The sequence below is a fragment of the Citrus sinensis genome, chromosome 4 (assembly GCF_022201045.2).
Source record: "Citrus sinensis cultivar Valencia sweet orange chromosome 4, DVS_A1.0, whole genome shotgun sequence".
Lineage (NCBI taxonomy): Eukaryota > Viridiplantae > Streptophyta > Magnoliopsida > Sapindales > Rutaceae > Citrus > Citrus sinensis.
The window spans coordinates 2,219,305-2,246,544 of record NC_068559.1 but is presented as its reverse complement, the minus strand read 5'-3'; the positions used below and the strand labels follow the sequence as shown (position 1 = coordinate 2,246,544).

The following is a 27,240-nucleotide window of genomic DNA, read 5'->3' as shown; positions in this document are numbered from 1 at the left end:
TAGCCCAATGGCAGGCATGTTCGTACCAAATGGTTGAATTGTGAGATATTGCCTGATGCATGCGTATTCATTGTTTATAGAGAAAGGAAGGAACCATAATTAAGTATCCGTTATATGGGTTCTCATCTACTAAATCTTATTATATAATCCTGTTTTTACTCCAATAAAATTTCATCATTTATACCAAAAAAAAAAAAAGCGAACAAAAAATGAAAGTTTATTTTGGAATTATTATTAAAATGGAAGAACGAAAACAGAAATTATAAAATCAGAATGGTCCCAATCAATTTATTCCCAAACAGTTTTATTTATTTGCCAATTGTAACTTGGCGTTGACCCAAATGACGAGGCCCGTAAAAAGACAAAAGCCCCATCAAGGCCCTGTCGTTTTACTGTCCGTCTTTATTTGAGCCTGGGAAGAAGCAAATAGATAAAGGGAACAACCATTTGACTCTGCGCCTTGTTTCAACTTTCCATGGCGTGGGATTCTCTTCGAAATTTGCATCGAAAACTGAAATCAAACATAATTTTCACACACCCCCTTAATAGCAACCCAGCTCTATATGAATTAAGTGCATGGAGACAAATGTATAGCTAATGTTTATACGTATATGTCATGTAGTATTGTTGTGTTTGCAGTACAAAAATTTGTGCCGTAAATGAGTCCGGGCTTCAAAGCCTGAACTCAAGGCGATTGATGAATCGGTGACACATATCCAATTCATTTAATCCGAGCTTACAAATTTGCGTCGGGTTCAATTCATTTACACCAACCGTCAAAACATATGCAGGGGATGCGATAAATGCAAGGAAACACAGAAGAGAAGTTTCTGAAACACGCAAGAGCAACGGTGAGTGACCTTGGGTTAAAAGAGTGAGTGTGCTGGGATTAATGGCATCAAATTCAAATTCATTAAATGATGCATTCAAGAAAATTGCAGAGTGGGGGGGACCCCTTCTGGGTTCTGTTGAATGGAATTTAAAAGCAGAAGCTTAAAAGCAAAAGGATCATGACTCATGAGTCCCTCTCACCCTGCAACTGGCAACTGCAACTGCAACACACACACACACACACCAGTTACCTCCTTTTACTTTATTGCATTGCAATACCCACCACGACCATCTCCACCAACTTGCCTTTATTGCTGCCAAATGCCTAAAGCCTAATGCTACTGCCTCTCCCCTCCTCTCTCTCTGTTCGTGACTTTTATTTGCCCATCATGCATTCTCAATAAAGACTATATTTTTCAATTTAAGTCATTATGGATAACCTAGATGTTTCCATTAAGAGATGTCGATAACATGTTAATAATCAAAGACTCATTGCAACAATAATTCTACTTGATATTCAACTAATAATCAAAGACCCATTGCAACAATAATTCTACTTGATATTCAACTAATAATCAAAGACTCATTGCAACAATAATTCTACTTGATATTCAACAGCAATTCTTCATCAAAATCAGTATAGTCAATGTGGGGTAAGTAAATTCAGGTACATTGCACATATAATTTGACCATAATGTAAAGAAATTTAAGTTTCTTTACATGTATAAGTGGAAAGTAAATCATTGTAAACATTTCAAAATAAATTTGATCTGGTCCAAATAATGATTATAGCAAAATTTTTTTAAGTAAGTCTTAATAAATTGTTAATCTTAGGGAATAGTGATACACAAGATATTTTAAAATTAAGGAGAGCACCAAAAGAAGATTAGTGGAGATTAACTAAGTTAAAAATGTCACATTAGTAATTGCCTGCAAGTACAAGCCCTATTCCAAAGTTGGTACCCGAGTCACATTCCAAGGTGAGCCAACAGAGGATCATGCCACGTGTGCAATCCACCTCAAATAAATTACGAACGACACGTGTATGCCACGTAGGATCACCGTCCACCTCACGCAACGCTCCACGTGTCCACAATCTCATAAATAGCCACCCAGTCGGGCAGTCCCCACCCACTAAACCGTGGCCCACGTTCTTTCCCGTTAAATGAAAAACTTTAACTTTAACAACAACCTATCTCCCTCTCTCATCAAACAGCTACCAAGACACCACCCACCGTCACTCTCTCTCTCTCTCTCTCTCTCTCTCTCTCTCTCTCTCTCTCTCTCTCTCTCTACCCCTATAAACTTCCGGCCACTCTCACCGGAAACCTAAGCTTTCAGTTGACCAAGTAAACTTTCCGGCGAGGCTTGAAACCCATGAAATGACAAACCTTTTTCCACTTCCTTCCCGTTTCAGCTAAAGTTTTTCGCTCTCAAAGTCTTCTTTCACCTCCAAATTTAGCCGTCACAGTGTCCATTTTGGTTGTTTAAGCTGCAGCTTCACATGGGCTTTTAGTATTTCTTGGTTCTGTTGTTTCAGTTTGTTGGAAAGCACACAATGGGAGCAATGTTGAAGATGAAAGCTTCTGTTTTCAGTTTGCTTACATTTCTTGTTTTGGCTTCGGCTTTAACAAGATCTCTGAACCCATCACTGAACGACGACGTTTTGGGGCTGATAGTGTTCAAGGCAGACATCCAAGATCCCAATGGAAAGCTCTCTTCTTGGAGTGAAGATGATGACACTCCTTGCAACTGGTTTGGTGTCAAATGCAGCCCAAGATCCAACCGGGTCATTGAGCTCACTCTAAATGGCTTATCCCTTACGGGTAGGATCGGTCGTGGCCTTCTGCAGCTTCAGTTTCTGAGGAAGCTCTCTCTTTCAAGTAACAATCTTACTGGAAGCATCAGTCCAAATCTTGCTAAGCTTCAAAATTTAAGAGTCATTGATTTGAGTGGCAATAGTCTATCTGGGTCAATACCAGATGAGTTTTTTAAGCAATGTGGGTCGTTGAGAGTTATATCTTTAGCTAAAAATAGGTTTTCTGGGAAGATACCCAGTAGTTTGAGTTTGTGTTCAACTCTCGCTACAATTAACTTGTCATCTAATAGGTTTTCATCGCCTTTACCTTTGGGGATTTGGGGTTTGAGTGCACTAAGAACACTGGATTTATCAGATAATTTTTTAGAAGGTGAGATTCCAAAAGGAGTTGAAAGCTTGAAAAATTTAAGGGTGATTAACCTGAGTAAGAATATGTTTTCTGGGTCGATTCCGGATGGGATTGGGAGCTGTTCGTTGTTGAGGACTATAGATTTTAGTGAGAATTCATTTTCTGGGAATCTTCCTGAAACAATGCAGAAGCTTAGCTTGTGTAATTTTATGAACTTGAGGAAGAATTTATTTTCCGGTGAGGTTCCAAAATGGATTGGAGAATTGGAGAGTCTGGAGACATTGGATCTTTCAGGAAATAAATTTTCTGGTGCAGTGCCTATTTCGATTGGGAATCTTCAGCGGCTGAAAGTGTTAAATTTTTCAGCAAATAGATTAACTGGAAGCTTGCCTGATTCTATGGCGAATTGTATGAACCTTGTGGCCTTAGATTTTAGCCAGAACTCGATGAACGGTGTTCTACCTCAATGGATTTTTAGCTCAGGTTTGAACAAAGTTTCTTTTGCAGAGAATAAAATTAGGGAAGGGATGAATGGTCCTTTTGCTTCTTCTGGGAGCTCATTTGAAAGTCTACAATTCTTGGATTTATCACATAATGAGTTTTCTGGTGAAACTCCTGCAACCATCGGGGCTTTAAGCGGCTTGCAATTGTTGAATCTATCAAGGAACTCACTTGTAGGTCCTATTCCAGTGGCTATTGGGGATTTGAAGGCATTGAATGTTCTCGACTTGAGCGAGAATTGGCTAAATGGAAGCATTCCTCCGGAAATTGGTGGAGCATATTCTCTTAAGGAACTGAGGCTGGAAAGGAACTTCCTAGCGGGGAAAATTCCAACTTCAATCGAGAACTGTTCTTCGCTTGTGTCTCTGTAAGTTTTTTTTACCCTGCCTTGTATTTAGGTTATGGTTTCTTGTTTCCTTTGGTTTTGATAATCAATTTGTAAATAAGAATGTGAGCCGTTGTTGAGTGGCAAACAGTTCAATGGTCAGAGTCATATGTCCTTGCATTCTTTGTTAGTGAAGCAGCTATTATGTTTTGTTCTATTAACATTCTTCTCTTTTCTTGTTCCTTATTCCTCTTTTTGGTTGGATTTTGTAGTATACTGTCAAAGAACAACCTGACTGGCCCAATCCCGATTGCAATAGCAAAACTTACAAACCTACAAAATGTCGACTTATCTTTTAACACCCTTACCGGAGGCTTACCGAAGCAGTTGGTAAATCTTGTCCACCTATCATCATTCAACATTTCACACAACCATCTACAAGGTGAACTGCCTGCTGGTGGTTTTTTCAACACCATATCACCTTCCTCTGTGTTGGGTAACCCATCGCTTTGTGGTTCTGCTGTTAATAAGTCTTGCCCTGCAGTCCTTCCTAAACCTATTGTCCTTAATCCAAACTCCTCCTCTGACTCCACAACCAGTTCGGTAGCTCCAAATCCTCGTCACAAAAGAATCATCCTGAGCATATCTGCTATCATTGCCATAGGTGCAGCTGCTGTCATTGTCATTGGTGTGATTGCTATCACTGTCCTCAATCTCCGTGTTCGTTCATCAACATCTCGATCTGCAGCAGCCCTCACATTATCTGCTGGGGATGACTTCAGCCGATCCCCCACCACAGATGCCAACTCTGGCAAGCTTGTCATGTTTTCAGGGGATCCTGATTTCAGCACTGGAACACATGCCCTGTTGAACAAGGACTGTGAGCTTGGGCGCGGTGGGTTCGGAGCTGTCTATCGGACAGTTTTGCGAGATGGCCGTCCAGTCGCAATAAAAAAGCTAACCGTCTCTAGCCTTGTTAAATCCCAAGAGGATTTTGAAAGGGAAGTTAAGAAACTGGGAAAAGTTAGGCACCCTAATCTTGTGACCCTTGAAGGTTATTACTGGACTCAGTCATTACAGCTCCTCATATACGAATTTGTCTCTGGTGGAAGTTTGCATAAGCATCTGCATGAAGGATCTGGTGGAAATTTTCTTTCATGGAATGAAAGGTTCAATGTGATTCAGGGGACAGCAAAAAGTCTGGCTCACTTGCACCAATCGAACATTATTCACTACAACATAAAATCAAGCAATGTCTTGATAGACGGCTCAGGTGAACCTAAAGTGGGAGACTATGGCTTAGCAAGGTTGTTGCCAATGTTGGACCGTTATGTCTTAAGCAGCAAGATCCAGAGTGCCCTTGGGTACATGGCACCAGAGTTTGCCTGCAGAACAGTGAAGATCACTGACAAATGTGATGTGTATGGCTTTGGCGTTTTAGTTCTGGAGGTTGTTACTGGGAAGAGGCCTGTTGAGTACATGGAAGATGATGTGGTGGTTCTCTGTGACATGGTTAGGGGAGCATTGGAAGAAGGCAGAGTGGAGGAATGTATCGATGAGAAGTTGCAAGGGAAGTTCCCGTCAGAGGAGGCGATTCCAGTTATGAAATTAGGCTTGATTTGCACATCACAAGTGCCCTCAAATCGTCCGGACATGGAAGAAGTAGTTAACATATTGGAATTGATCAGATGCCCTTCTGAAGGCCAGGAGGAATTGATATGAAACTCCACTTATTATTTTCAGTTAAGAGAAGGGTTTTATAATGGCTTGTCCGGCGAAAAGGAATCCGGTTTTGTTCGTTAGCTTAGAGAGAAGAATACTGATTGTTGTAATATTTTTGCCTTCTTGTATCATTTCTTCTTGTTTGTTTCCAATTTTTACGTTGCAAGTTCTTCTCGGTTTTATAGTTAGATCACCGGATTCCTTTTCACCGGGTTCCAATTTGGGACCCTTAATGATACTACTACTCTGTTGCAAATCTCCATTCTTCTTCCATTGTGATCCTCATTATTTTATCAGCTTATTGTAGCATTAACTTCTGATAGAAGGCAAACCGAGTAGGGCAAATAAACCTAAATCTCCGTGGAATGGTTCTTGGTTTGTACTTTGTACAATGAGGTCACATTGATCAATTTTTTCTTTTGCACTTCTTTGTAGGGGGCAAATTTGACTTCTTAACTCATCTTGATAAACTAGAGAGAACAATTGTCCCATTTATCAAAATCATGTGTTCCCAATGATAGTTATGGTGAGGGCATTAAAATACTTGAATTTACAAGTCAAAGCAGACTCAATTGCGTGAGGACTCACAAAGATTCTTAGCACCCACTTCCAAGCAAGCAATGTTTATTGCTCAATAGAATAATGGAAAGTGGTTAGCAAACAGTGGGGAAAAGGGAAAAGTACAAGGATAAAGAAATAAATAAAGAGCTAGCGAATGGCTCATGCATATCACAAAGATAATGTTTGTGTAGTTATGGAGTTAGAATATTACACAACATGATGTTGTCGGAATAGAAGCACTTTTTTTATGGATGTAGCCGTGTCTTTAGTCCTAATAATCAACTTTTCTTAAATGCATTGTTTGTTTCTCTCATTATAAACTTGTCTTCTGTGTTGCCCATTCCAATGGGTTACAGAGATTAATCCCAATTTAAACAATGCTAATATGGACAAGCAGGGGCGGATGCAGCACATGACGGCCAAAAAAAAAATTAAAAAATAAAAGAAAAAAATATTTTAATTTTTTAATTAACCCCGTTAAATTTATTAAAATAGTCACTATAAAATATAAACCCCATAAAATTTAAACTTTTACTTTAAAAAAATATAAAAACATATATTTTAATTAAAAATAATGATAGTCCACTACTCAAAATATTTTCTATTCTAAAAAATATGGTTAATTATTTCAGTTTATATAATAATAGTAGAACGAACATTTTCAATAACAAAACTCATGAGGAATCATCTTTAGAATCGGATGGGATAAATGATAGTTTGATTGTTTATATAGGAAACAATAAATTTAATAATATTGATAACGAGTCTATTGCATAACATTTTTAAACTATAAAAATGTGTAGAGACTAATTATAAATATTTTATATATTCAAAATTTTAATTTTTTATATTTTACTATTATCTAATTTAGCCCTCGATAAATTATTTTTCTAGATCCGCCATTGTGGACAAGTGCCTCGCTAATTGAACATTAAATTACCATCCTTCTTACACATAAGAAAGGGTTCAAAATTTTAGCGAGTGTTTTAATTGGAGAAGATCTTGTTTTAAAGATTTGGAAGCAAACTAGAGTTGCCGTGTACTAGAGGGAGAAAGATTCAAGTCCTCGTGTATATATTAATGGGAAAATGACTCTCTTTCAGAAATTTGTGAGCCCAAATTTAATCGGGTCTTCCAATATATCAGTCTCGACATATTTTTAGCACCTCTTTGATATAATTTATTTAATAATCATAAATAATTATATACTTGCATAAGGTCTTATACAACTTTTTATTTTTGTTTAGTAATGTTTTTAATAGAGCTTTTGAAAATTAAATAAGTTATTTTACCTCTATTAGTAAAAGATCAAATTTTAGGCTTTAAAAAAAAGGTTGAAAACCTTTTTTAAAATTTTAAAATATCTAAAATATCTAAAATATCCTTTACTTATTGCATAATCTTATTTTATTATTTTCATAATATAGCTTTAAATAACTTCCCTATTAAAGTATTTTTTAAAATTTTTAATAAAAATTCTCATTGATAATTAAACAACTCAAATTATTTTAGTGAAAGCTCTACTAGTAACAACTCTAATTAAATAAGGTTTATTTGAAAAGTTATACGAAACAGAGCCTAATTTTGAAGCTTTTGGAAGTAAATGTTGAAAATTTTATTTCATTCTTTTCATAACATAAATTTTAAAAAATTATCTATTAAAGTAATTTTATAATTTTTAATAAAAACTCTCATTGATAACCAAACAGTTAAAATTTTTAAGTAGAAGCTTTACTCACATAAACTTTACCTAAATAAACTCTATTTGAAAAGTTATAGGATCTTTTTGGTACAACTAAACTAATGGGTATAAGTGCTTATTTAATCCAAAAGATTTTTTTTTCAAAACTTTTATTATTGTTTGAGTTTTATTTTGAGTAGAGCTTATGAAAATTAACTAAACTATTTTACCTCTATTAACAAAACTCAAATTTTAGATTTTTGGGAGTAGAAATTATTAAAAAAATTTAAAAAGTTGAACCATCGAAACATCAATTATTTATTTTGCATTCTTATTTTATTCATTTCATAATATAATTTTAAAAGTGTATCTCTTAATGTAATTTTTTAATTTTTTAATAAAAACTGTCATTAATAATTAAAAAATTATTTTTTAGATAAAAACTCTACTTATATAAATTTTCCTTAAATAAACTTTATTTAAAAAGATAAACCCAATGAAACCTTAATAGAAATTTATATTATTAACTTTGTAATGTAAAGGGCAGAAAAATTACCAATATGACATGTGGTTGTTATGTCATTTTCCTAAAATGACATTAAATAAATGAAAATTACCTTGTGGGTAAACCTATCTAGAAGTCCTCCAAACAAATGTACCCTGCAGTCTGTGGAAATCTTAGTCAAAGATTTTTGAGTTTTAATTTTGGAGAAGCATGTGGCATGGGTTGCAAAGAATGAGTTGTCTCAAGTGGAATTTTTTATTTTTTATTTTTTTTAATAATAGAGAGGGGTGTTTGGCCCAAGAAAACCTAATAATAGATTAGCTTACTTTGTCATCATCATCAACAATCACATGGGTCCTTAATAATCTTCATTTTGTTTTGAGAGAAGGGAATATACAATTCCTCTTTGATTACTGGAATTGACAGAAAGAAAATACCGAACTTTTTTGTATTGTTTCAACTTAATCTTTTAATTTATAAATCAAACGTGAACCCAAGATGCATGGTTGCCGTATACAAAAAGACCAGGGTCCCATTGCAGACAAATGCAGTGGAGACGCTTTGGTCAATCAAATTTTAAAACTTTAATTTCTTGAGAGAGAGAGAGAGAGAGAGAGAGAGCAATCTTCTGCACTATTTGAAAAGAATAGATATTATGTAAAAGAAAAGAAAGCCAGCATTATGTCCAATTAAAAAATGGGTAATTTTCAGAAACCTCCCCTGAGGTTTGGGGTATTCTCACCTTGATAGAATGTATTCACGTATTCTCAGTGACCTCTCCTCATGTTAGTATTCCGTTTCATATGAGTTAAGCAGGCAAGGGTAGGATCGTAATTAAACAAATTAAAAAAAAAAAAATTTAATATTTTCACCTTGGGCTTTGAAATTGGTTTGAACTTTGTTAATATCCATAGGGTAATAAATTGAAACATGCTTTTATACCTTGTAAACATGCTTTTACTCAACAAATATTAATACAAAATGAAAAGTTATCATCTCTTTCCTCTGCCAAAGCCGAAGCAACCAAGCTTAAAATCTATTTCAATTTCTCTCTTATACTTTCATCAAGCACTTTGCCCATAAATTGAGGACCATGACGGTGAAGTTGAGGACTCCAATACGGGCGATGAACGATTTAAGGCCGCGAGGTCAGAGAGTACCGACCAGTGAGTTTCATGGGCTACCAGTTAATACCTTACTTTTTCCAAGCCACAGATGAGGTATGTATGAAGAACTTTTAGTGCATGTTAGTTTTTGTTTGCTTTGTTGATGAGTTGAGTAAAATATGAAAATGGATCTTCAAAATTGATTGAGAATATGGCTGATGCTTCTTATTTTTGTCATCAATTAATGTTAGTTGTAGTGAATGGAGTAACCCAAATGCATGTTGAAAATAAATTGAAGTTTGTAATTAGTATTCTATAAAAGAAAATGCTTCAATCCTTTTCGCGGATAGCTTTTTGGTATTTGACATGCCTTGATTGAATTTATAACCATTAGGAGTAAATGTAATATTTAAGGACATTAGATTTTTTTGTATTATTGAGATTTTCTAGTTTTAGAAAATCCAAGATTCTGTTCATTTTTAGTGTGATTTTCCATAAAGTTGTAAGATTATATATGTATGCAGCAACATGTTAATACAAAATTCATTTGAAAGGTTATCTTCATCAACTGTGTTCTATAGTGTTAGATGGTTGCCAACCATTTTGTGTTGGGTCAGTGTGTTTAGTCTTTAAGATTCACTTAAATGTTTTATTTGGTTGTTCATCAGTTGTAATTTCATCAATAGAAAGTGTCAATAATGAAGCTGCATGATAGGGCTTAATATTGGTGTACATTGAAATAATAAAGTAATGGTTCCATAATGTTAAAACAAGAAAAAAAAAAGATATAAATTTTGTGATAGATCAACTGCAATGACTTGGTGATTGGCAATAACTTGTTATTTCTGTTATGAATAAAATCTTAGTTCTGTTATACGTAGTCTCTTTGCATTAAAATTTCTGCAAAATGTTGTTAGATTGAATAGAAATATAAGTTGCTACTACTGTTGAAATCAAGTATATCGTAGTATGTTTTGCAGCATAACAGTGTTTAACGAGTAGAACCACGATTGTTTGAATCTACTTATGTATGTGTTTACAATATTTCCATAACTTATATTCACTATAAATTGCATACTAATACGATATTTTTATTAATAAAGGGCAATTAACTCAAGCCTAAAGAGATAGTCGATAATTAATCATGCAGCAGCAGCTTTGGCAGCAAGAGTGTTCTTTGAGAATACATTGACATGCATAGGTGTTCCAACTTTGAATAATGATTGGAAAGTGGTGAGATTTGAATGATTTTTGAAGAGTTTGTAGATGCATGGTTGATATGGAGGTATGAGAGGATATTGGTAGTGATGTTTTGATAATGTTGAAGGAAGAAGAAAGCTTTAGTTATGAGTAGCAGAGGCTTTGTTGTTTGTTGAGCTTGGCAATAGCTAATTATATAGCCAACAAACATAAATATTGGCAGTAACAATTATAATTTCTAAATTTATTTTTAATTTTTTTACCCTAATTCAGCTGTAAATTATTTTGGGAATGGATGATAATGATCTGGTAACTTTATTGTGTTTATAGCCTTTGGCGCCAAAACAGATGTAATGCTATCAACCAACAATGCACTGTTTTGAACATGAAAAATATATTTTTCTTAAGTCAATGATATTTTAGACATTTTGTCAGTCAACAAACAGTCTAAGAATGAGAATACTAACGTGAGGGGAGGTCACTGAGAATACGTGAATACATTCTATCAAGGTGAGAATACCCCAAACCTCAGGGGAGGTTTCTGAAAATTACCCATTAAAAAAAATATATATATCTGCACTTTAACATGCTGTTCTGTCATTTTCATTTTCTTTTCCCCAAATATTGAATATGATTTGAGTTGCTTTATTGAGAGGCAAAATGATACCTTAACAGCTTTTGTTGAGCACAGAGCAGTGGTGCATACCCGAGAGAATTTGATATGGCATTGGTGCCTTGGTAGTGGGCGGAGGTACAAAGTAGATTCCAACAGATACCCGCTTACATTTGTTTATGAAAATTGTGTACGCATTTGCAGGATTGTTGTATATTTTTCAAGAGGATTTTTGGGGAATCATTTACTGATTTCATTTCCTCTGAAGATTGTTGGGTACTTACAACAAGATTTCTAAGTATTCGATTTAAAAGACTAACATTTTAAGTAGTGTGACCTACTTCTTTATAAATCAAAATATCTTCCTTTTATTTGTCAATGTGAGACACAACTCAACAATCCCCTCTAGACGAAACCACCGTCGGATTCCGATCCTTTTGTCCGTCACACCTGAATTGTTCCACCACTACATTCCAGCTATTAGGATCTAACTCTGATACCACTTGTTGGAGGGACTTAATATAAGATTTCTAGGTATCAAGCCCAAAACACTAGTCTTTTAAGTGGTGTGACATACCTCCTTATAAACCCAAGAATCTCCTTTTTACTAACCAATGTGAGGCACAACTCAACAAAAACTGTCTTTTTGAATCCGCCGTGAGAATTTGAGTAACTCTACTATTTCACATCTTTGAAATGCCAAACCTGCACTGTTAATTCCCGAAATGTTAAACCAGCAGTGTGAGCCTATGCAGAAATTGCAGCCTGACTATAATTCGTCCAAGAAAATTCACATCGACGATAAGCTAAGCTGCATCCATGTAAATGTAATCGTAGCAAAATTGAATAATCATCCCAGGAGAAAGCTATTAAACTGGAGTCAAACTTATGACTGACTCCATATCTCACAATAAGGAATACAATGCAAGATTAGTCGGAAAAAGCATGTGGGAACTGGAAAATAAATTGAACTATAAACTTTTTTGAAAGATAGTAGAAAGAGCAAACCAGTTTTACAGTTTGATTGATCGAATTAAAAACTTACTTTAACATCATTGCAATATGATGAAAATTTAACAGTCGTTTTCTCTTTTTGTCCCCTTTTCTTCCTACTTTGCTTTGTAAATCTACATTTTTTTTTCCCATTAATCTGCTGTTTGCTTTACTCTTCCAAGGCAATGGAAGAGCTTTTAACTATTCTTAATCTAATCATCCCAATCATTTTCCCAGCCATCTTTATCAGAAGACCTTGAAGTTGGGCCATTTGTGGATCCATTTTCCGGTTGATGTTTACTCAATGACTGCACTGCCTCTGTCTCATCCCATTTATCACCCCAATCTTGATCCCACACTTCCACTGTTTCCACATGACCAGCCGCAAGGGATTCTGGCTTCGCCATTTCAAGGTCCTGATACAGCACTCCATCAACGTGCCGCTTGCTTTTCCTGGACTTGCAGCAAGCCCATGTCACTCCAGCTATCAGAACTGTTAGAAATAGTAAGTATGCTCCATAGACAGGAGTTCCACGGGTGGCATAAAATGAAAAATGCTTTAAAAAGTCACTGTTTGATACCGAGCCCATGAGAAATACACATTCCCCATCTCCAGCATTTAATACTATCAATGGTCTTCCACCAATACTGGTCGAGATATTAATCTGAAACAACAGCAATGTAACTTAAACTGATCAAAAGTATAGCTTTAGAAGCAAAGTTCAGGTTCTTGAAAGGATCAGTTGGCTAACTATTTTTTTTATTCAACTTGAAATCTTGAAATCATTTTTCTGACCACACAGTCTGTTTTTATATTCACGCACTTTTTGCTCCATAAAAGAATCAGTTTCAGAGTATGTCACCACAAAAAGGAAGTGTCCAATTCCCCTCCTCCACCCCTCCCCCCCCCCCCAAAAAAAAAAGAAAAAAGAAAAAAGAGTATGGTGCAGAAGAATAAACAGCAGAGAGGCTCAGGAACAAAACCTTTTTGGTTCCTTGTTTGGGAATTTCTATATCTAACAATGAAGTCTTAGGATGTGAAATTGTAACATTGAGTTTCAGAGGGCTCTGTCCATCATTCTTGACAAATAGAAATGCTTCTCCGGGATCTACACAGGAAAAGATAGTTAAGTACTTTCCTCTAGAAAGCTAAGAATCAAATTGAAATGCTACCTCAGAATTTAGATGAAAACTAATATATCATTACATATTTGCTTCATTGTTAGCAAGCAAGTAGAAAACAAGAGTTGAGGAACATCAGTAGTGGCTCAGGCATAGCTTTAGAAAACCCAAGTTGACTTATATACAATTATAATACTTAAAATCAAAAAAACAAACACCTATTTTCCAGAGCATAATTCCATAGAACACAGCAATGGAAAGCAGGTTCTCATTGATCATCTTATTTCATTGTGAGAACCTTGAAGTCATACCAATGGATACCTAAGCTGTCATAGGTCCCAACATATATACTACTTTGATCTTTGGTTTATACACATGCAGTGTTTATCCAAAGTCCTGAATCCTAATTGTCCCAAGTTATACTAGAACAATATTCTCATACAAAACTGCAAAAGTCACACTGCGATGCCCACTCATATTGGAGAAGCCCATGTTCCTTGTATGAAGAACCATACCGCATGTTTTTACATCAGGCAGTCCCATAGGTACATGAATACATGATCAATACAACTAGCTCGCGCACACACACACAAACTCATTCATACATCAAATTTTGTCCAATTAATAAGTGCTTCCATCACAAAAATGAAATAATGAAAGCATACACTCGACATTATATTATTCCAATTAAGGAATCCATTGCCCCAAAAAAACGCTCATTTAAAACAAAAAGCATCCCATGAGAAACACTTGATGAGCACAAAGAAGACAATCCACCAAAACATTTAACTTACCAGTTGGTGAGAATTGAAGGCAACCAGTCAAGTTCCGGCGGTCGTGGCATCGACTGAGACACTTTTTCTCATCAACCCAGCCATAACTTGGTGCCGGCGCCGGTGAAACGTTTGGTGGCTCAGAAATCTACAATCACACACAAGAGACACGACAAATATAAGTTATGTGACAAAACAACCTTTCAGTTTTAATCAAAACACGACCTCTTTTTCACAACCAACGAACAAAACATATAAAACATGTTGTCAATACACCATATGATATACCTCTGAAGATCCAAGTGTTGCTAGTTTTCGAACCGAATGTGCTGCTGACACATATAGAACAAGTGTTATTAGAACGAAGAAAGATGGTGCAAGATTTAAATTTGGGTTCATTTTTGTGAAGAAAATTGCAAATGTTCAAGTGGGTTCGATTAGTTTCATGAAAATAAGAAGTCAAAGCCATGAATTGTTCAAGTCAATGTAAAAGTCTATGCAACTTCTTCCTCTTCTTCTTCCTTGTAACGTCCGTTCTTTTTTTTTTGTTTTTTTCCCATTCGTTACTTTCTAATTGGAGACTTGGACACGTGGCAAAGAAGGAGCAGTAAGCGTATGCCCATGTTTATTTTAGCATTATACTTGTATTTAGTAAAACTTTGAAGTAAACAATGAGGATTACTGATGATAAATGAAAATAATCCAATTAAGGTGGGCCGCGCAGCTGGATCCATTAATGTATTATATATATCCTACTGAAATCCAGAAAAGATACTAACATTTCAACAAAACTCTAAAAATAAAGCAATTTAAAAATAATTTTGTAAATTTAAAATCTCAATTTTCATAGATTTACAAAAGTATTAAACTTGTGATTTCTATAATAAGAAAAGAAGAGAAATTTTACGCAGTCATCTTTTCGTGTTTTTAGTGAAGTGTTCCAAATGTTTTCTATAAAAATAAAACAATTTCACTAATCTCATAACTTTTTTTCAACTCACATCTCTTAATCAAATATATAAACCTTTAATTATCTTCAGGTGCGGACGTCCGCATTTTTTTTAATACTGACACACTTTTAAACTGTGCAGTTTAAAAGAGTTAGTTATTAAATGAACTATAAAGCTATGCAGTTTTAAAGAGTTAAAAACTAATTCTCTTAAATCTTGCAATTTTAAAGTGCGTCCGCATGAAAAATAAATAAAGGCACCCGTATTAGAAAATGACTATATAAACTTTTATTAAAGCAATGTTTGTAGAGGAGGTGAAGAAGAAGAACACAAAATTTAGAACAAAAGTTAATTTATAATATTTTTGTTGAGGTTTTTTTTATAAAACATTAAGCGAAAAAGCAAAAATTATATAAATACAATAAGCCTTTAATAAATTAATAGCATTAGGATTGTCAAGAATTTATTAATTCAACAAATTTTAACATATTGATACATTAATAAATTATTAATTTATAAAGAAAGTTATTATTTTTAGAAATCATGATCACATTTATAGTGTTTATTTACCTTGATTTTAAGTAACATTTTTTTTCTGAAATCTATCTGAATTTGACTGAAATATCTAAATATGAATGTATGAATAACATTTTTGTCTTTTTATTGTTTAATATCTAAATATAAGTGGTGGCATATTGTCTATTTTTATATAAATAAAAAATATCTTAAACAAGATTATTTGACATTTATATTCATATAAGTCAATTTGAGAAAATGAATTAACTTGTAAAGTTTAGGAAATAAAATTATTTTTTTCTCTTCAAATGTAAATTTTTAAAAATTAAACATAAATTAAAAAATAACAATCAAATTTAAAAAAAGTTTGAAATTAATAAAATTTCAAACTTTAAACATTTATAATAAACAATCCCTTAGTACTTATTATATTTTATTTGAAATTTTGAATAGTAGTTAGTTGTCTTGCGTCTGTAGTAATTAGATTACTGTAAAAATTTTATTTTTCTACATTAAAGATGACATATAAAATTTGTCTTGTACTTGTTGAAAAATAATAATGTAGACTAAAATTTCGCATTACAAAAAGAGTTAGAGATGAAATTCAATTCAAAATTAACTTCAAAAAGCAACAAATAATTTTAAAACATATTTACAAAAGTTACATAACATATTATATAGATTTAGTTTTAATATAAGTAATTATTAATTAATATAATAAGTAGATTCTATAGGAAAATAGGATTTTCAAAAAATTATTGTCTTACAAATTTATGAAATTATTAATTTATTATAATGACCATAGTTTAGGACTGATAAAAATTATTATTTAATTAATATTATTAGTTTATTAAACATTAATTTATTGAACATCTACATAACTTTCAAAATTTGGCAATTTTCATAGTAAAAAAAAAAAAAACTGTAAAATTTTGGTAACTCGCGTGATGACTGATGACCAAACTCCAAAGCATAGGATTGATTTTGTGGTACCCACAAACTAAGCGTACTCACAAAGCAAAAGGTGTGAGGGCCCACACCTGATTCCTCGTCCTTGAACTTCCAAATAGTATTTGGTCCAATTGTCATTCTCTATCCAATTCAAAACGACACCGTTCCATTCTTAAAACCCCAGAAACTCTTCGCTCTTTCCGACTTTCCGTTCCATCTACGCCGTCGTTTTCTTGCTTCTGTGTGTTTCATCCCCAAATGTTAAAACCCTAAAAATCTCCACTCTCACCTAGAAATTCCCCAAATTATCCTCTCAAATCCGATTAATTCATCAATGTCGTCTGACGAAATCGCGCTAAACGGTCTGAATACTCAGCTCGTCTTTCAAGATGACCCCTTGCGGTCGTTCAATTGCCAGCAGCACCGGGTCGGAGATCCGGGTCCCAAGACTCGAGAACTCACCGGGTTCATCGACGACAAGATGTTCTCCGTCGACCGCGACCGCTATTTTCGACCTCAACCGACGATGTTCACCGAACACCACCCTGAACGTCGCGATCCACCGCAGGCTCGTGAGTGGAGCGGAAACGCCACTTCACCCAGCACTGACGAGTCGGACGGCGAAGACGACGATGTTGACGACGATGAAGACGACGATGACGTCGATGAAGCTGAAAAAAATAACAACCACAATAGTAATAGCAATGTTACGAATTGTAATAATAACAATAATAGTACGAACTGTGGTATTTTGACAGCAGGGGTTGAAAAAATGGGAAATGGGAAAGCGAAGAATCAACTGAATTTTGGTAATTAAATGCAAAGTATTATTTTTTGGTTGTTTGACTGTGGAAAGTCTGTATTTTTTCTTGGTTACATAGGTTTAATTTTTTAATATTGTTGTTTTATTCTTAAAAGGAAAGATTGGTAATGCCGGGCAAAATGTTAACAATGGTGCAATTGTTACGGTGGCGGAAGCAGATAGTGACGTGTATTACTCCCAGTATTTGCAGCAGGGGACTGAAGGTTCATCTGGGTCTGGGCAGAAAGAGTGTGTTGCAGTGGATAATGGGTGTGGTATTAGTGGGTCCGGGGACTCGCTAAGGGCAATTTTGTCTGATCCTGTCACGTAAGACCTTGTTGATTTTTATTTTAAATTTATACAATTCGTGTGTATTTGTTTTAGTTTTGATTACTGGTTGAGATACGTTGGGGTTGGAGAATTCTAATCATTTGATCAATTTGGTTAATGATCTTCACAACCACTTGTAATTTGTTTATTTTGCGAAACTAAAGATGCTGTCTTGACTTAGTGGTTTTAGATGTTAGTTTTTTGTTACTGAGATGACTTTCCAATGTGGCATGGCAATGTTGATCAACATTGCTTTTCAGCTCGCATTAGGAGCTTATCATGGAGGATATAATCTGAAAATGTTGGCTCTTGTGTGACTGGGAATTAGCTTTCTATTGCTGAAACAATTTTATTTTGTGGTTTTTTCTTTCTTAATAGATTTTTTTATTTAATAAGTATTTCCTGACATTATTAGTATTTTTTCATCTATCTTGCTTTTTCAAAATTCAGGGGAAATCTCATGGATGATGCAATGATATTACCTTGTGGACATTCTTTTGGAGCTGCTGGAGTGCAGCATGTTATTAGAATGGTGAGTTCTCAGTAAATGTATTCTTCCTTGCACATGCGGGCAAAACTCTGTCAATTATAACAGTTATGATCACAGCAAATTCAATACACCAGAATCTGAAAGAAAAGCCTTACTGCCTCGTAAGTGTAATTCGACTTGGGGGTTGGTACCCTTGATTTCTTAACATAAAACCAGTTTTGTTGCTACTGTGTGCATATTTAACATGATGCCTTGAGCCATGTTTTTCAGTCCCATATCCTGGGTGCATTTTCTTTCTTGATATGATTCTAACTTCTAGGATTTTTAAGTGCATTAAACTAACAAGTCTCTCAAAGGAAGTCATGAAAGTGACATCATCTTTGAACTAATAGAGTTCTTAATCCTCTGTTGAATTATTTCAGAAAGCATGCTATACCTGTTCACGGCCAGTTTTAGAAGACTCAATAGCTCCAAATCTCTGTGAGTAAATATTCTGTTATCATTGAAGAATATCATTATTCTCTTTGTTCAAGTTATATGTTAGGCAAATTATACTAGATATTGCTTAAACTGGAAAGTTGTCATCGAGGGGTAAGATATCAGTTTTATGCTTTGAAGGGATTGGAAGAGGGTTATGTCCCAAGTTTAGCTCAGACAAAGTATGTAATAAGTATAATCGTACTTATGCAGTACTTGCTATTATAACTTCTGCTTCTCTCTTCATTGTGGTACATTAAATACAGCTCTGCGAGCTGCTGTGCAAGCATTTCGACGGGAGGAAGAATTACAGTTTTATCGCACATGTAAAAGGAAGAGGGAGAAGTTTGACCAGGTTTGCAGTTTTATATTTTATTAAATAAATTATAATGTAGTCTAGAAGTGAGAGGTTTCACAAAGGAAAACAAGATTGACGGCTAAATTCATTTTTCTTTTAGGTGATTAAGATAATAATGTTACATGGTAGATGGAAGGAAATACTATTCTTCCTATTGTGATGTAATGCATTGCTGTCATCTTATTGTTGTCTTTTTAAGTATCCATTGTGGCATGTTCTGTTATTCTTTTTATTCTTTCTCATGCATTATGTCTTGGATGAGATAATTATGTTTTTTTTTCCTCTTTCCTTGTGTAGGACAAGGGTAGTTACGGTGATTCTACTGTTATGGATCCTCCAAGGGGTAGAGGTGTTCAATTTCCATTTGCTGTGACTGATAGGGTGATCATAAAGGTTTGTCTAGCTAAGTCCCAAGCTTTTGGATAATGTGTGTTAATATAAATGGTAATTAATAATTAGAGAAATAATGGAGCAGGGGAACAAAAGGACACCGCAGCGGTTTGTTGGACGCGAGGCTGTTGTGACTACACAATGCTTAAATGGATGGTTAGTTGTATTCTACTTACCATTTATGTTAATGAGTGATTTTATGGCTTGGCATGTTGTTGAGACTTAGTTTTTGCACCCTACTTGGTCTCTTTTTAGATGTTTGGCCAATGAATGTCACCTTGCCATCATCTTGTATATAGACAGAATTAATCAGCTTATCAATTTGCTTCAAGTATCAACACAAGACATATTTATTTATGGTCATGTCTTTTTTTCAGAATTCACTCGCCAACTTTGTTAGAAGCAAAATTTATTTCAATCATTAATCAGAGCATGTACACTTTGTTGTCTGTTTCCTTTTGTGCATAGTTAAGGAGATTTCATTCCTTGAAATCCTTAGAAAGTATCTCCCGGAAATAATTTTTAACACAAATCTCTTTAATAGGTATGTGGTGAAGACATTGGACAATGCAGAGAGTGTTAAATTGCAGTATCGCTCGCTTGCCAAAGTTTCGGATGATTCATCCTCAAAGCCAACCTCAAGCAAGATGGCACCAAACTGGCTGTAGACCTGCTGTAAAGAATCAGTTGTAACGGGATGAGATATTTTGTTGGAAAGATGTCTCATTTGGATTATATAACCTAACTTTGCTAGTCAAGTAGTCCTGTTAGTAATGTAGCTGCTGTATGCTTACCATTTGTAATATAAGCCTTTTGTAAATTATAGAAGTCCTCTCACAAGAGTAGAAAGATATTTGAGCATATAAAATCAATTTGCTTCAGCATGTGAATGGCTGTATTTGTATTTTGGTATGCTTGTGTACAAATACAAATATTATGTAATCTTTGCTTGTTAAATAGTATACGAATGGCACAAATTTGTTTGTTCATGTTAATGTGGGTGTTATCTAATATGATGGTGCATTTACCAGTTGATAATCAAAATGAACTCGAATGGAAAGAAAAATCAAAATAAATTATTTACTTAAATTTTAGGAATTGAAATCAGAATAGATTGTATTCCTATTGATCTGATTACTATGTCTAAGAATTGGAACAAATTATTTTAAGTTATTAAAATGCAATTAGTTAATAATTGTTATTTTTATTAATAATAATAATGAAAATAATAATAATAATTTTAACAATAATAATTATCATTATTATCATGATGATGATTATTATTAATATTAACTACAATTACAAGAATAAGAATAATAATTTAATAATATAACAATATTTTAATAATGAAATTATAAAGTTTGAGCAGAATAAAATGGTAATTAAAGGAATGAGAACTTGACTCCCAACTCTGAAAATCAAGTTCTCATTTCTTAATTTAAAAAACATGTGGAACTCATGTTTCATTCTCATTTTTCCTTCCATTTTAACAAGTAAAACATCATCAATTATTCATTCAAGATTATTATTTCCCAATCCCACATGTACACACACGATAAGAGTAACGGAATATGCCTGATTGCAAACTTCAGCTCATATTTTTTCATTTTTACAGGTCTATGAATGAAACAACCTTTCTACTAAACATAAACAGAAACAACATGATATAATCATTTTTGACATGAATGCTCCTGGAAATGAAATCTGATTCATTAGTTATTCAAGATGAAGCACAGAGAGTACATCAAAAACTATGAAACTGGTTAAATAAAATGATACAACCTTTCCAACTGAACATTCAAAAGTTCTACTAGTAAGTAGATATTGCTATTACACCAATGAATGCTAACAAAATAGCAAGATCTTATGCTAATCACTACTTTGTCAAATGCACAAAGAGTTTCTAGGCTAACGTAAGGGAGAGAAAATATAATCAGATGATCAGCAACAGGATACATTCTCCTTCGATGCTAGGAAATTGCATGTAGAGTAAATGGAAGCCGCAGCTGCCCTAACAGCCAGTTCCTTCTGTGAGCTATCCACTTTCCCTGAACTGCAAAATGAAACTATTATTATTACATGAACAAAATTCCTATGGTTCAATCCAATAATATATGCCCAACTTTAGCACTTGATATCAGCATGACTTGCTGTGTTAGTAGGAATCTATGCTCACATTTTGCCCCAAAAACACTTAATAACAACGTACCACTTTAGACTCTTCCAATATCCAAAACAATTGAATCCATTATGATAATATTATTTAACTCCACTGCCTTTTTTGGTATGTTCCAGATAGCATACATGTGATCAGAGGAAATGTTAACCCACTGATCAGGGATGTAATTTGGTGTTACATTATTTTTATTTAAGTTCTATAGTTCACTGAAGTAGTAGCAAAACTAATTCAATGGAGCTATAGAACAGCACAACCATGTGATGAACATTCCATAATTTTAGAGTTTAGCATCAGTTGGCTTACCAAGGGTACTGACAAAGGGAAGTTAAAACAACTTGATATAATAAGGAAGAATAAAAAATAAATAAATAAAATAAAGGCCAAGAAATGAAAGAGAAAACACATAGCAAGATCATTGAACATCAAAGCATCTGATGGTGGCTATACTAGTCAACGCAGTTGGTATAAAATCAGCCAGACACTGCTTACAACGAAGTTCAAAAAATAACATCTCCGTTCTTCACTTTTTTTTTTCCTCTTTTGTCAAGGACACTGCTTACAACCAAGATAAAACTCTCTATACCTCCACCATAAACTTGAAGTCATATATATTTCGATTGTCCTGTATCTTTTCAACTCATCAGGTAATATATTGTTTTCCATTTCTTGTGTATCTTACAAAAGTAAAATTTCCCTGGTTATATAGAATCTGAGGCCAGTAACTGAAGCACTGTATTGTAGTAATTAGAATAGTACTTGTACAGACAACTAGAAGAACAATACAATAGTCCAATAGCTTTACCTGAAGTCATGTTCTGATATTCCCGGATGTTGGAAACCATAACCTGCATTGATGTGGATATATTGCAGGCCTTGATCACAATGCAGTTGCATTTCTTTTACTTGGTTAAACCAGCTTTCCTAAAATTTAAATCCAAGAAGGAGATCAAAATTACACTGCATTTTTCAATGCATAATGGAGGACCGCGAATTTAATGATCAGTGACAATAAAATAGATAATGCAGAGTCAGAGGGAAGAGTGCAAATCATTTAGCAGCAATTTCATGTTCGTGTATGTAAAAAGAGTTCTTAGTGCTAATGAAAAGACTGGATAAGAGCTACCTTCTCCATTCACACAAAAGTAATTTTGACATCCACAATCAATTACGTCAAAAAACTGAAATCATATCCTTATTTTCAAGCAGACAAAAGAATCAGTTTGAGGGAAATTAAATACCCTTAGTCCCTTGACCCCAATCTTAGCTTATATCTTAGATGTGAAGGCCAAATGTCATGTCATAGAAAAAACAGCACGAATGCCATTTCTTAAAAGATAAATATGTAGCAAATACTTCTAATATACTCACAAGCTGCTTCTCCTCTTCAGTAAGTGCTTTATCCATCTGATTGAACAACGTGTTCCATCTTTCACGATGCATATGAGCGGCTGCAACACAATTATTTACAACGCTTGGATCGTTCTCTTGACCAGAGGAGAATTCTTTTGAAATTAAGAAAGGTAACTCTGTACTAATCACAGCCCGGACTCTCTTCTTGCTGCGATGCAATGCTGCAAGTACAAAGTAGAACATCAATGTTAGAACATACTGATCTGTCAAAAACATCCAATAACAATTTGAAGAAAAGAGCAATACCGGAAAGCCGTCCTTTGATATCCTGATGAAGAAGTTCCAACCATTGTGAAGCAACAGAAGCAGCTAAAATACCAAACATCACCATCAGTCAACATTCTTTCACTTATCATTGTTAAATCCTTAATAACTAAGACAGAGGTATGGTCCATTAGTTTTATTGGTTTACAATCAAGTTGCCTACTAATTTTTGCTAACTACTCATTTCTTAAAAGTACAATGATTTTACTGTACTTTATATTCTCTCCCACCATTAACTTATTTTGAAAAACTAACAGAGAGAAGGAAGTAAACATCTAAAAAGAAAGCGAAAGAAACTAGCTGACAGATGCTCAGGTGCTGACCTTTTGCAGACAGAGATGACGCACTGGGAAAGTTAGTTGATTCCTCATTAGATAATGTGCAAGCATATTCTGAAGCCTTATTTGATGATGACAACTTCAGTGCTAGTGCATCATCTTCACAGTCTACCATGCTTGAGTCACCATCTGCACTTTTTCCCTCTGAAATTGAAGGATGAGATTTGTTTAGTGCCATTGAGGACCCACTTGTCTGCATGCTGAAACATAGAGTATTTGACGGCCTATCTTCATAAGAGTGGATGAGCCGATGTATTCCTGAATCACTCATATTTGCTGGGGCCATGAAGTTATCAGTATCTTTACTTCCACTTCTTAGATAGCTAGACTGATTGCTTTCAGAGAGACTCTTTTCACGTTTTTCAGACTTTACTATGGCCTCTATAATGGAATATACCTGTTTCCTATTTCGTACATTGTTAATAATCCCAGGATTCAATTCATTAAGCAATCCGCTTGGAGCAGCAATCTTGGTGAACCTGTCAACATTTTCCCTCTTTGCGAGCTCCATCCTTTTCTTTTGTGCATCATTTTTACTTTTCCTCCCACGTTGCTTTGGCACTGGTGGCATCCCTCCTTGAGAAGAGAGAAAACTATTTTGCACAGATATGCCTCCATTAGAAGATGCGAGGAAACTATTTTGCACTGATATGCCTCCATGAGAAGATGAGAGGAAACCATTTTGCTTCATCTCCTTCCAAAGTCTCATGGAATCTTTTTCCTCAAGTGATCCGGTGGAACTCGCACACTCAGAAGCATCTCTCATATTCAAATGCTTACGATTTTTGCAAGGATGAAATGAGTATTGGTTAACTGAGCTAGCAACATCTTCTGCATTAAGATCCAAGCCAATACGAATTGTGGATGCACAATTATTATCAGGTTCCCTACTGTGCTTCCCATGTAAAGATGACAGCTTATCAGAATTCTCAACACATTTAGGACTGGCTTCACAGTCTGTTCTATTAGCAATGCAATCATCAGAAGTGAGATCTAGTGGTCCAGGGGCAACATCTACGACAACTTGTGATGTACTTTTTCCCGTTCTTTCCACTTGAGAAGCCTCCAAATCCAAGGTTAAAGGCACCTCAGTAACTTGAGACATTTCTTCTCCATCAGACCGAAATTTATCATTAGGTTCCTTGTTTTTCAATGATTTAGAATGATGGGAATTGATTTCTGTGGCATAGATGCAAGAACAAACAAATTTGCACATCAAATACTGACCTATTGCAGACACCAATTGCTGTGAAAAAAAAACAAGTCTCTAAGATTGATGCGAGCAACCCAGATAAGTTCCCAACACTTGACATGTGAGTTCAAAATACAATATAGTTTCTAGGCAACTATATGCACACATATCTGAATTCAAAGATTTAAATTCATTAGAAAGAGAGATAATTACTAAACAACAAGTTAAAATAAAAACACATCTGAATTAAAATTTAAATCTGTGGAGTTGCTTAGAAGTCATTAAAATCTAAAAGATAAAAAATTGGAACTTTTACAGGAATTACCTTCAGATTGAATCACATCATCAAGATCTCTCATTTTAACACGTTTTCGAGCAACTTCGTGTTTCTCTCCTAATTCATCACTGCTCCGCTTCTCGCCCACCTCCTGAAAAAAACACACGAGTAATATCAGAAAATGTTCATTAAAAACAAATAAAAACATAAATGCTCTCAAATGCAACCAATTATAATAAAAATATAACCTTTGTATCGGATCTGGGTACCAATGAAGATTGACCCAAAACACCCGCCAAATCGCCAGGATTCTCCATCAAATCAAAACGCCCACCTCAAATTCAAGATTATGCGCCGACCCTTTTCTTAAAAATCAAGAAATTCGATTTATGGGTCGGTCAAAGAATTGAAAAAGATTGAAGAAGCATGGGGTTTCTTCAAATGGGTAGGTTTAAAAAACTTTGTTCTTCACAAGAAATGAAAGTTTTAAGGTTGAAGATAACATTGAAATGGGTTATTGAGTTAGGGTTTGAACTTTGAACTTTGACGTGGGTGTTGGGAGATCTGCTTGTGTTATTAAAAATTTTGATTTGAATTAAAACAAGAAGCGCGCATTCGAAGGTTGTCTCCAAGTTTCGTACTTATATCGTTTGTTCGTTTTTTTCAGGTTAATAACATTAAGGTTCCTATTTGTTTTTGTTTCTTCCATTAATGACATAGTTTCTCTATTTCTACTAAATAGGTCCTCTTCTCTATGAAATGACTAAAAGACTAAAAATACAACTACTTTTAGCCTTTAGGTGCAACTTGCTTTCCAATGGGATGAGGATACATTGGGCATTTCAAAATAAAAGTTGGACCTATTTATTATAGATATAAGGAATATGTGTTTTTTCTGTAATAATATAAACATTAAGGTATCTAAATGTTATTATTCAGTAATTCTAGTTGGAGTTCGGCAGCATGGGCTTGTTTTAGTTCGAGTTTTCAAATTCAAACAAGAGGTTAGAGCGATGGTCTTTGGAGGGAGATTTAGGTTTAAAAAGTTGTCACGCTTTCTCAAAATTTATTCATGCCATTTGCTATTTATTTTTTTCTTCAAGTAAATATACATAGCCTATATAAGATAAATAAATACATACATAGCCCAAAATATTTTTAACTTTTTTTTTTAACTTGGGTAAAGAATATTTGTTAATCAAATCCACCAATTTGATCTTCTTGCTTATAAATCTAACGCAATCAATTTCAATTATTGCAGCCAATTGTTGAATTGAATTGACATTGAACATTGCTATTAGTGGAAACTCATATAAATCCTTGAAATTTTTATTTTTTGAACGTACACCCCTAAATTTTCATACCTATATCATATTTGTACAAGACTCAAGGACAAAAATTTTCTGTTTTTGTTTCGAATTAAGATAGACAATCTTAACAAGTACAAATGAAACAATATCATAATGTGTAATTATATTTATCTATCTAAAACAAATGTTTAAAAACCACTCGATTAACCCTTGAAAATAAATACATTTGTACAAACTTCATCATCAGGATAGTATTTATAATATTGTTGACCTTTAATTTTAAGTTCATCTTATCGTTATTCTTTTTTCTTTTTGAAATTTTGACTTTTTATTTTTATTTTTATTTTTTACCAAAGATTTTCTTTTTAACTAACTCATGTTTCTATATATGAATTGAACAACCCAATTTATTTGAGAGGATACTCAACACCTACGCTTTTATGAGGACTTAAACTCGCATCACCCATATTGAGTGTAATATCCAAATGCGAGAGTTGTCAAAATATCACATCATCTGGTTTCAAACAGTTATTGGAATATATTTATAGATTCAACTATCAAACAATATGAGACATTTTGAGTATATCTAAAAGCAAAATCGTATGACACCTGCCCGAGAAGCATAATATCATACCACGTAGGAGCAAATCGTTTCGGATGCTATTTGAGTTGGACTTGGACCTACATCACGATATGGGTTGGAAAGCCCACAGTCTAGGCTAGAGATAATGTTTATGGGCTGTGTCTGTGATCCGTCTGGTCCTAGTGACGCCGGGTGTAGATCAGCAATGGTATTACTGTCTATCTCATTCCACTTGTCATAATCAATTATCTCCATGGGTCTTTCTCCAATAGCTGCTAAGCAATTATTTTTTCTCAGAATTGCCCTCATATTCATTTTCCAT

The 27,240-nt window shown here is 34.3% G+C and overlaps 4 protein-coding genes and 2 long non-coding RNA genes across 7 annotated transcripts; 3 read left to right on the top strand and 3 right to left on the bottom strand.

Annotated features, from left to right (window-relative positions):
* Positions 1–205: 205 nt before the first annotated feature.
* Positions 206–1,251, bottom strand: LOC112498997 (uncharacterized). Its single transcript, XR_003066467.2, has 2 exons — positions 1,083–1,251; positions 206–511 (listed from the first exon to the last, which is right to left on the bottom strand). It is a non-coding gene; the product is annotated as an uncharacterized LOC112498997 (long non-coding RNA).
* A 772-nt stretch (positions 1,252–2,023) lies between these two features.
* Positions 2,024–5,820, top strand: LOC102610928 (probable LRR receptor-like serine/threonine-protein kinase IRK). Its single transcript, XM_006486098.4, has 2 exons — positions 2,024–3,867; positions 4,098–5,820. The coding sequence occupies exons 1-2, from the start codon at positions 2,390–2,392 to the stop codon at positions 5,545–5,547; spliced, it is 2,928 nt and encodes a 975-aa protein (XP_006486161.1). The 5' UTR covers positions 2,024–2,389; the 3' UTR covers positions 5,548–5,820.
* Positions 5,821–9,223: 3,403 nt separating this feature from the next.
* LOC107178017 (uncharacterized) lies at positions 9,224–10,925 on the top strand. The gene is made up of 2 exons (XR_001508879.3): positions 9,224–9,514; positions 10,504–10,925. It is a non-coding gene; the product is annotated as an uncharacterized LOC107178017 (long non-coding RNA).
* A 1,250-nt stretch (positions 10,926–12,175) lies between these two features.
* Positions 12,176–14,602, bottom strand: LOC102611405 (uncharacterized). The gene is made up of 4 exons (XM_006486099.4): positions 14,390–14,602; positions 14,123–14,249; positions 13,191–13,315; positions 12,176–12,871 (listed from the first exon to the last, which is right to left on the bottom strand). Exons 1-4 carry the CDS (start codon positions 14,498–14,500, stop codon positions 12,419–12,421), a joined length of 816 nt encoding a protein of 271 aa, XP_006486162.1. The 5' UTR covers positions 14,501–14,602; the 3' UTR covers positions 12,176–12,418.
* Positions 14,603–16,656: 2,054 nt separating this feature from the next.
* Positions 16,657–20,354, top strand: LOC102611706 (U-box domain-containing protein 62). The gene is made up of 8 exons (XM_006486100.4): positions 16,657–17,327; positions 17,437–17,647; positions 18,101–18,182; positions 18,563–18,620; positions 18,884–18,972; positions 19,273–19,368; positions 19,451–19,521; positions 19,910–20,354. Exons 1-8 carry the CDS (start codon positions 16,853–16,855, stop codon positions 20,031–20,033), a joined length of 1,206 nt encoding a protein of 401 aa, XP_006486163.1. The 5' UTR covers positions 16,657–16,852; the 3' UTR covers positions 20,034–20,354.
* Positions 20,355–21,054: 700 nt separating this feature from the next.
* Positions 21,055–25,631, bottom strand: LOC102611996 (uncharacterized). 2 transcript variants are annotated; one of them, XM_006486101.4, is made up of 7 exons: positions 25,274–25,631; positions 25,074–25,176; positions 23,542–24,735; positions 23,201–23,263; positions 22,913–23,115; positions 22,347–22,465; positions 21,055–21,418 (listed from the first exon to the last, which is right to left on the bottom strand). In XM_006486101.4, the coding sequence occupies exons 1-7, from the start codon at positions 25,340–25,342 to the stop codon at positions 21,307–21,309; spliced, it is 1,863 nt and encodes a 620-aa protein (XP_006486164.1). In that variant the 5' UTR covers positions 25,343–25,631; the 3' UTR covers positions 21,055–21,306. The 2 variants fall into 2 exon arrangements, with proteins under 2 accessions (XP_006486164.1, XP_024956234.1); XM_025100466.2 differs by having other exon boundaries at positions 23,542–24,802; positions 25,274–25,288.
* Between the last annotated feature and the right edge of the window lie 1,609 nt (positions 25,632–27,240).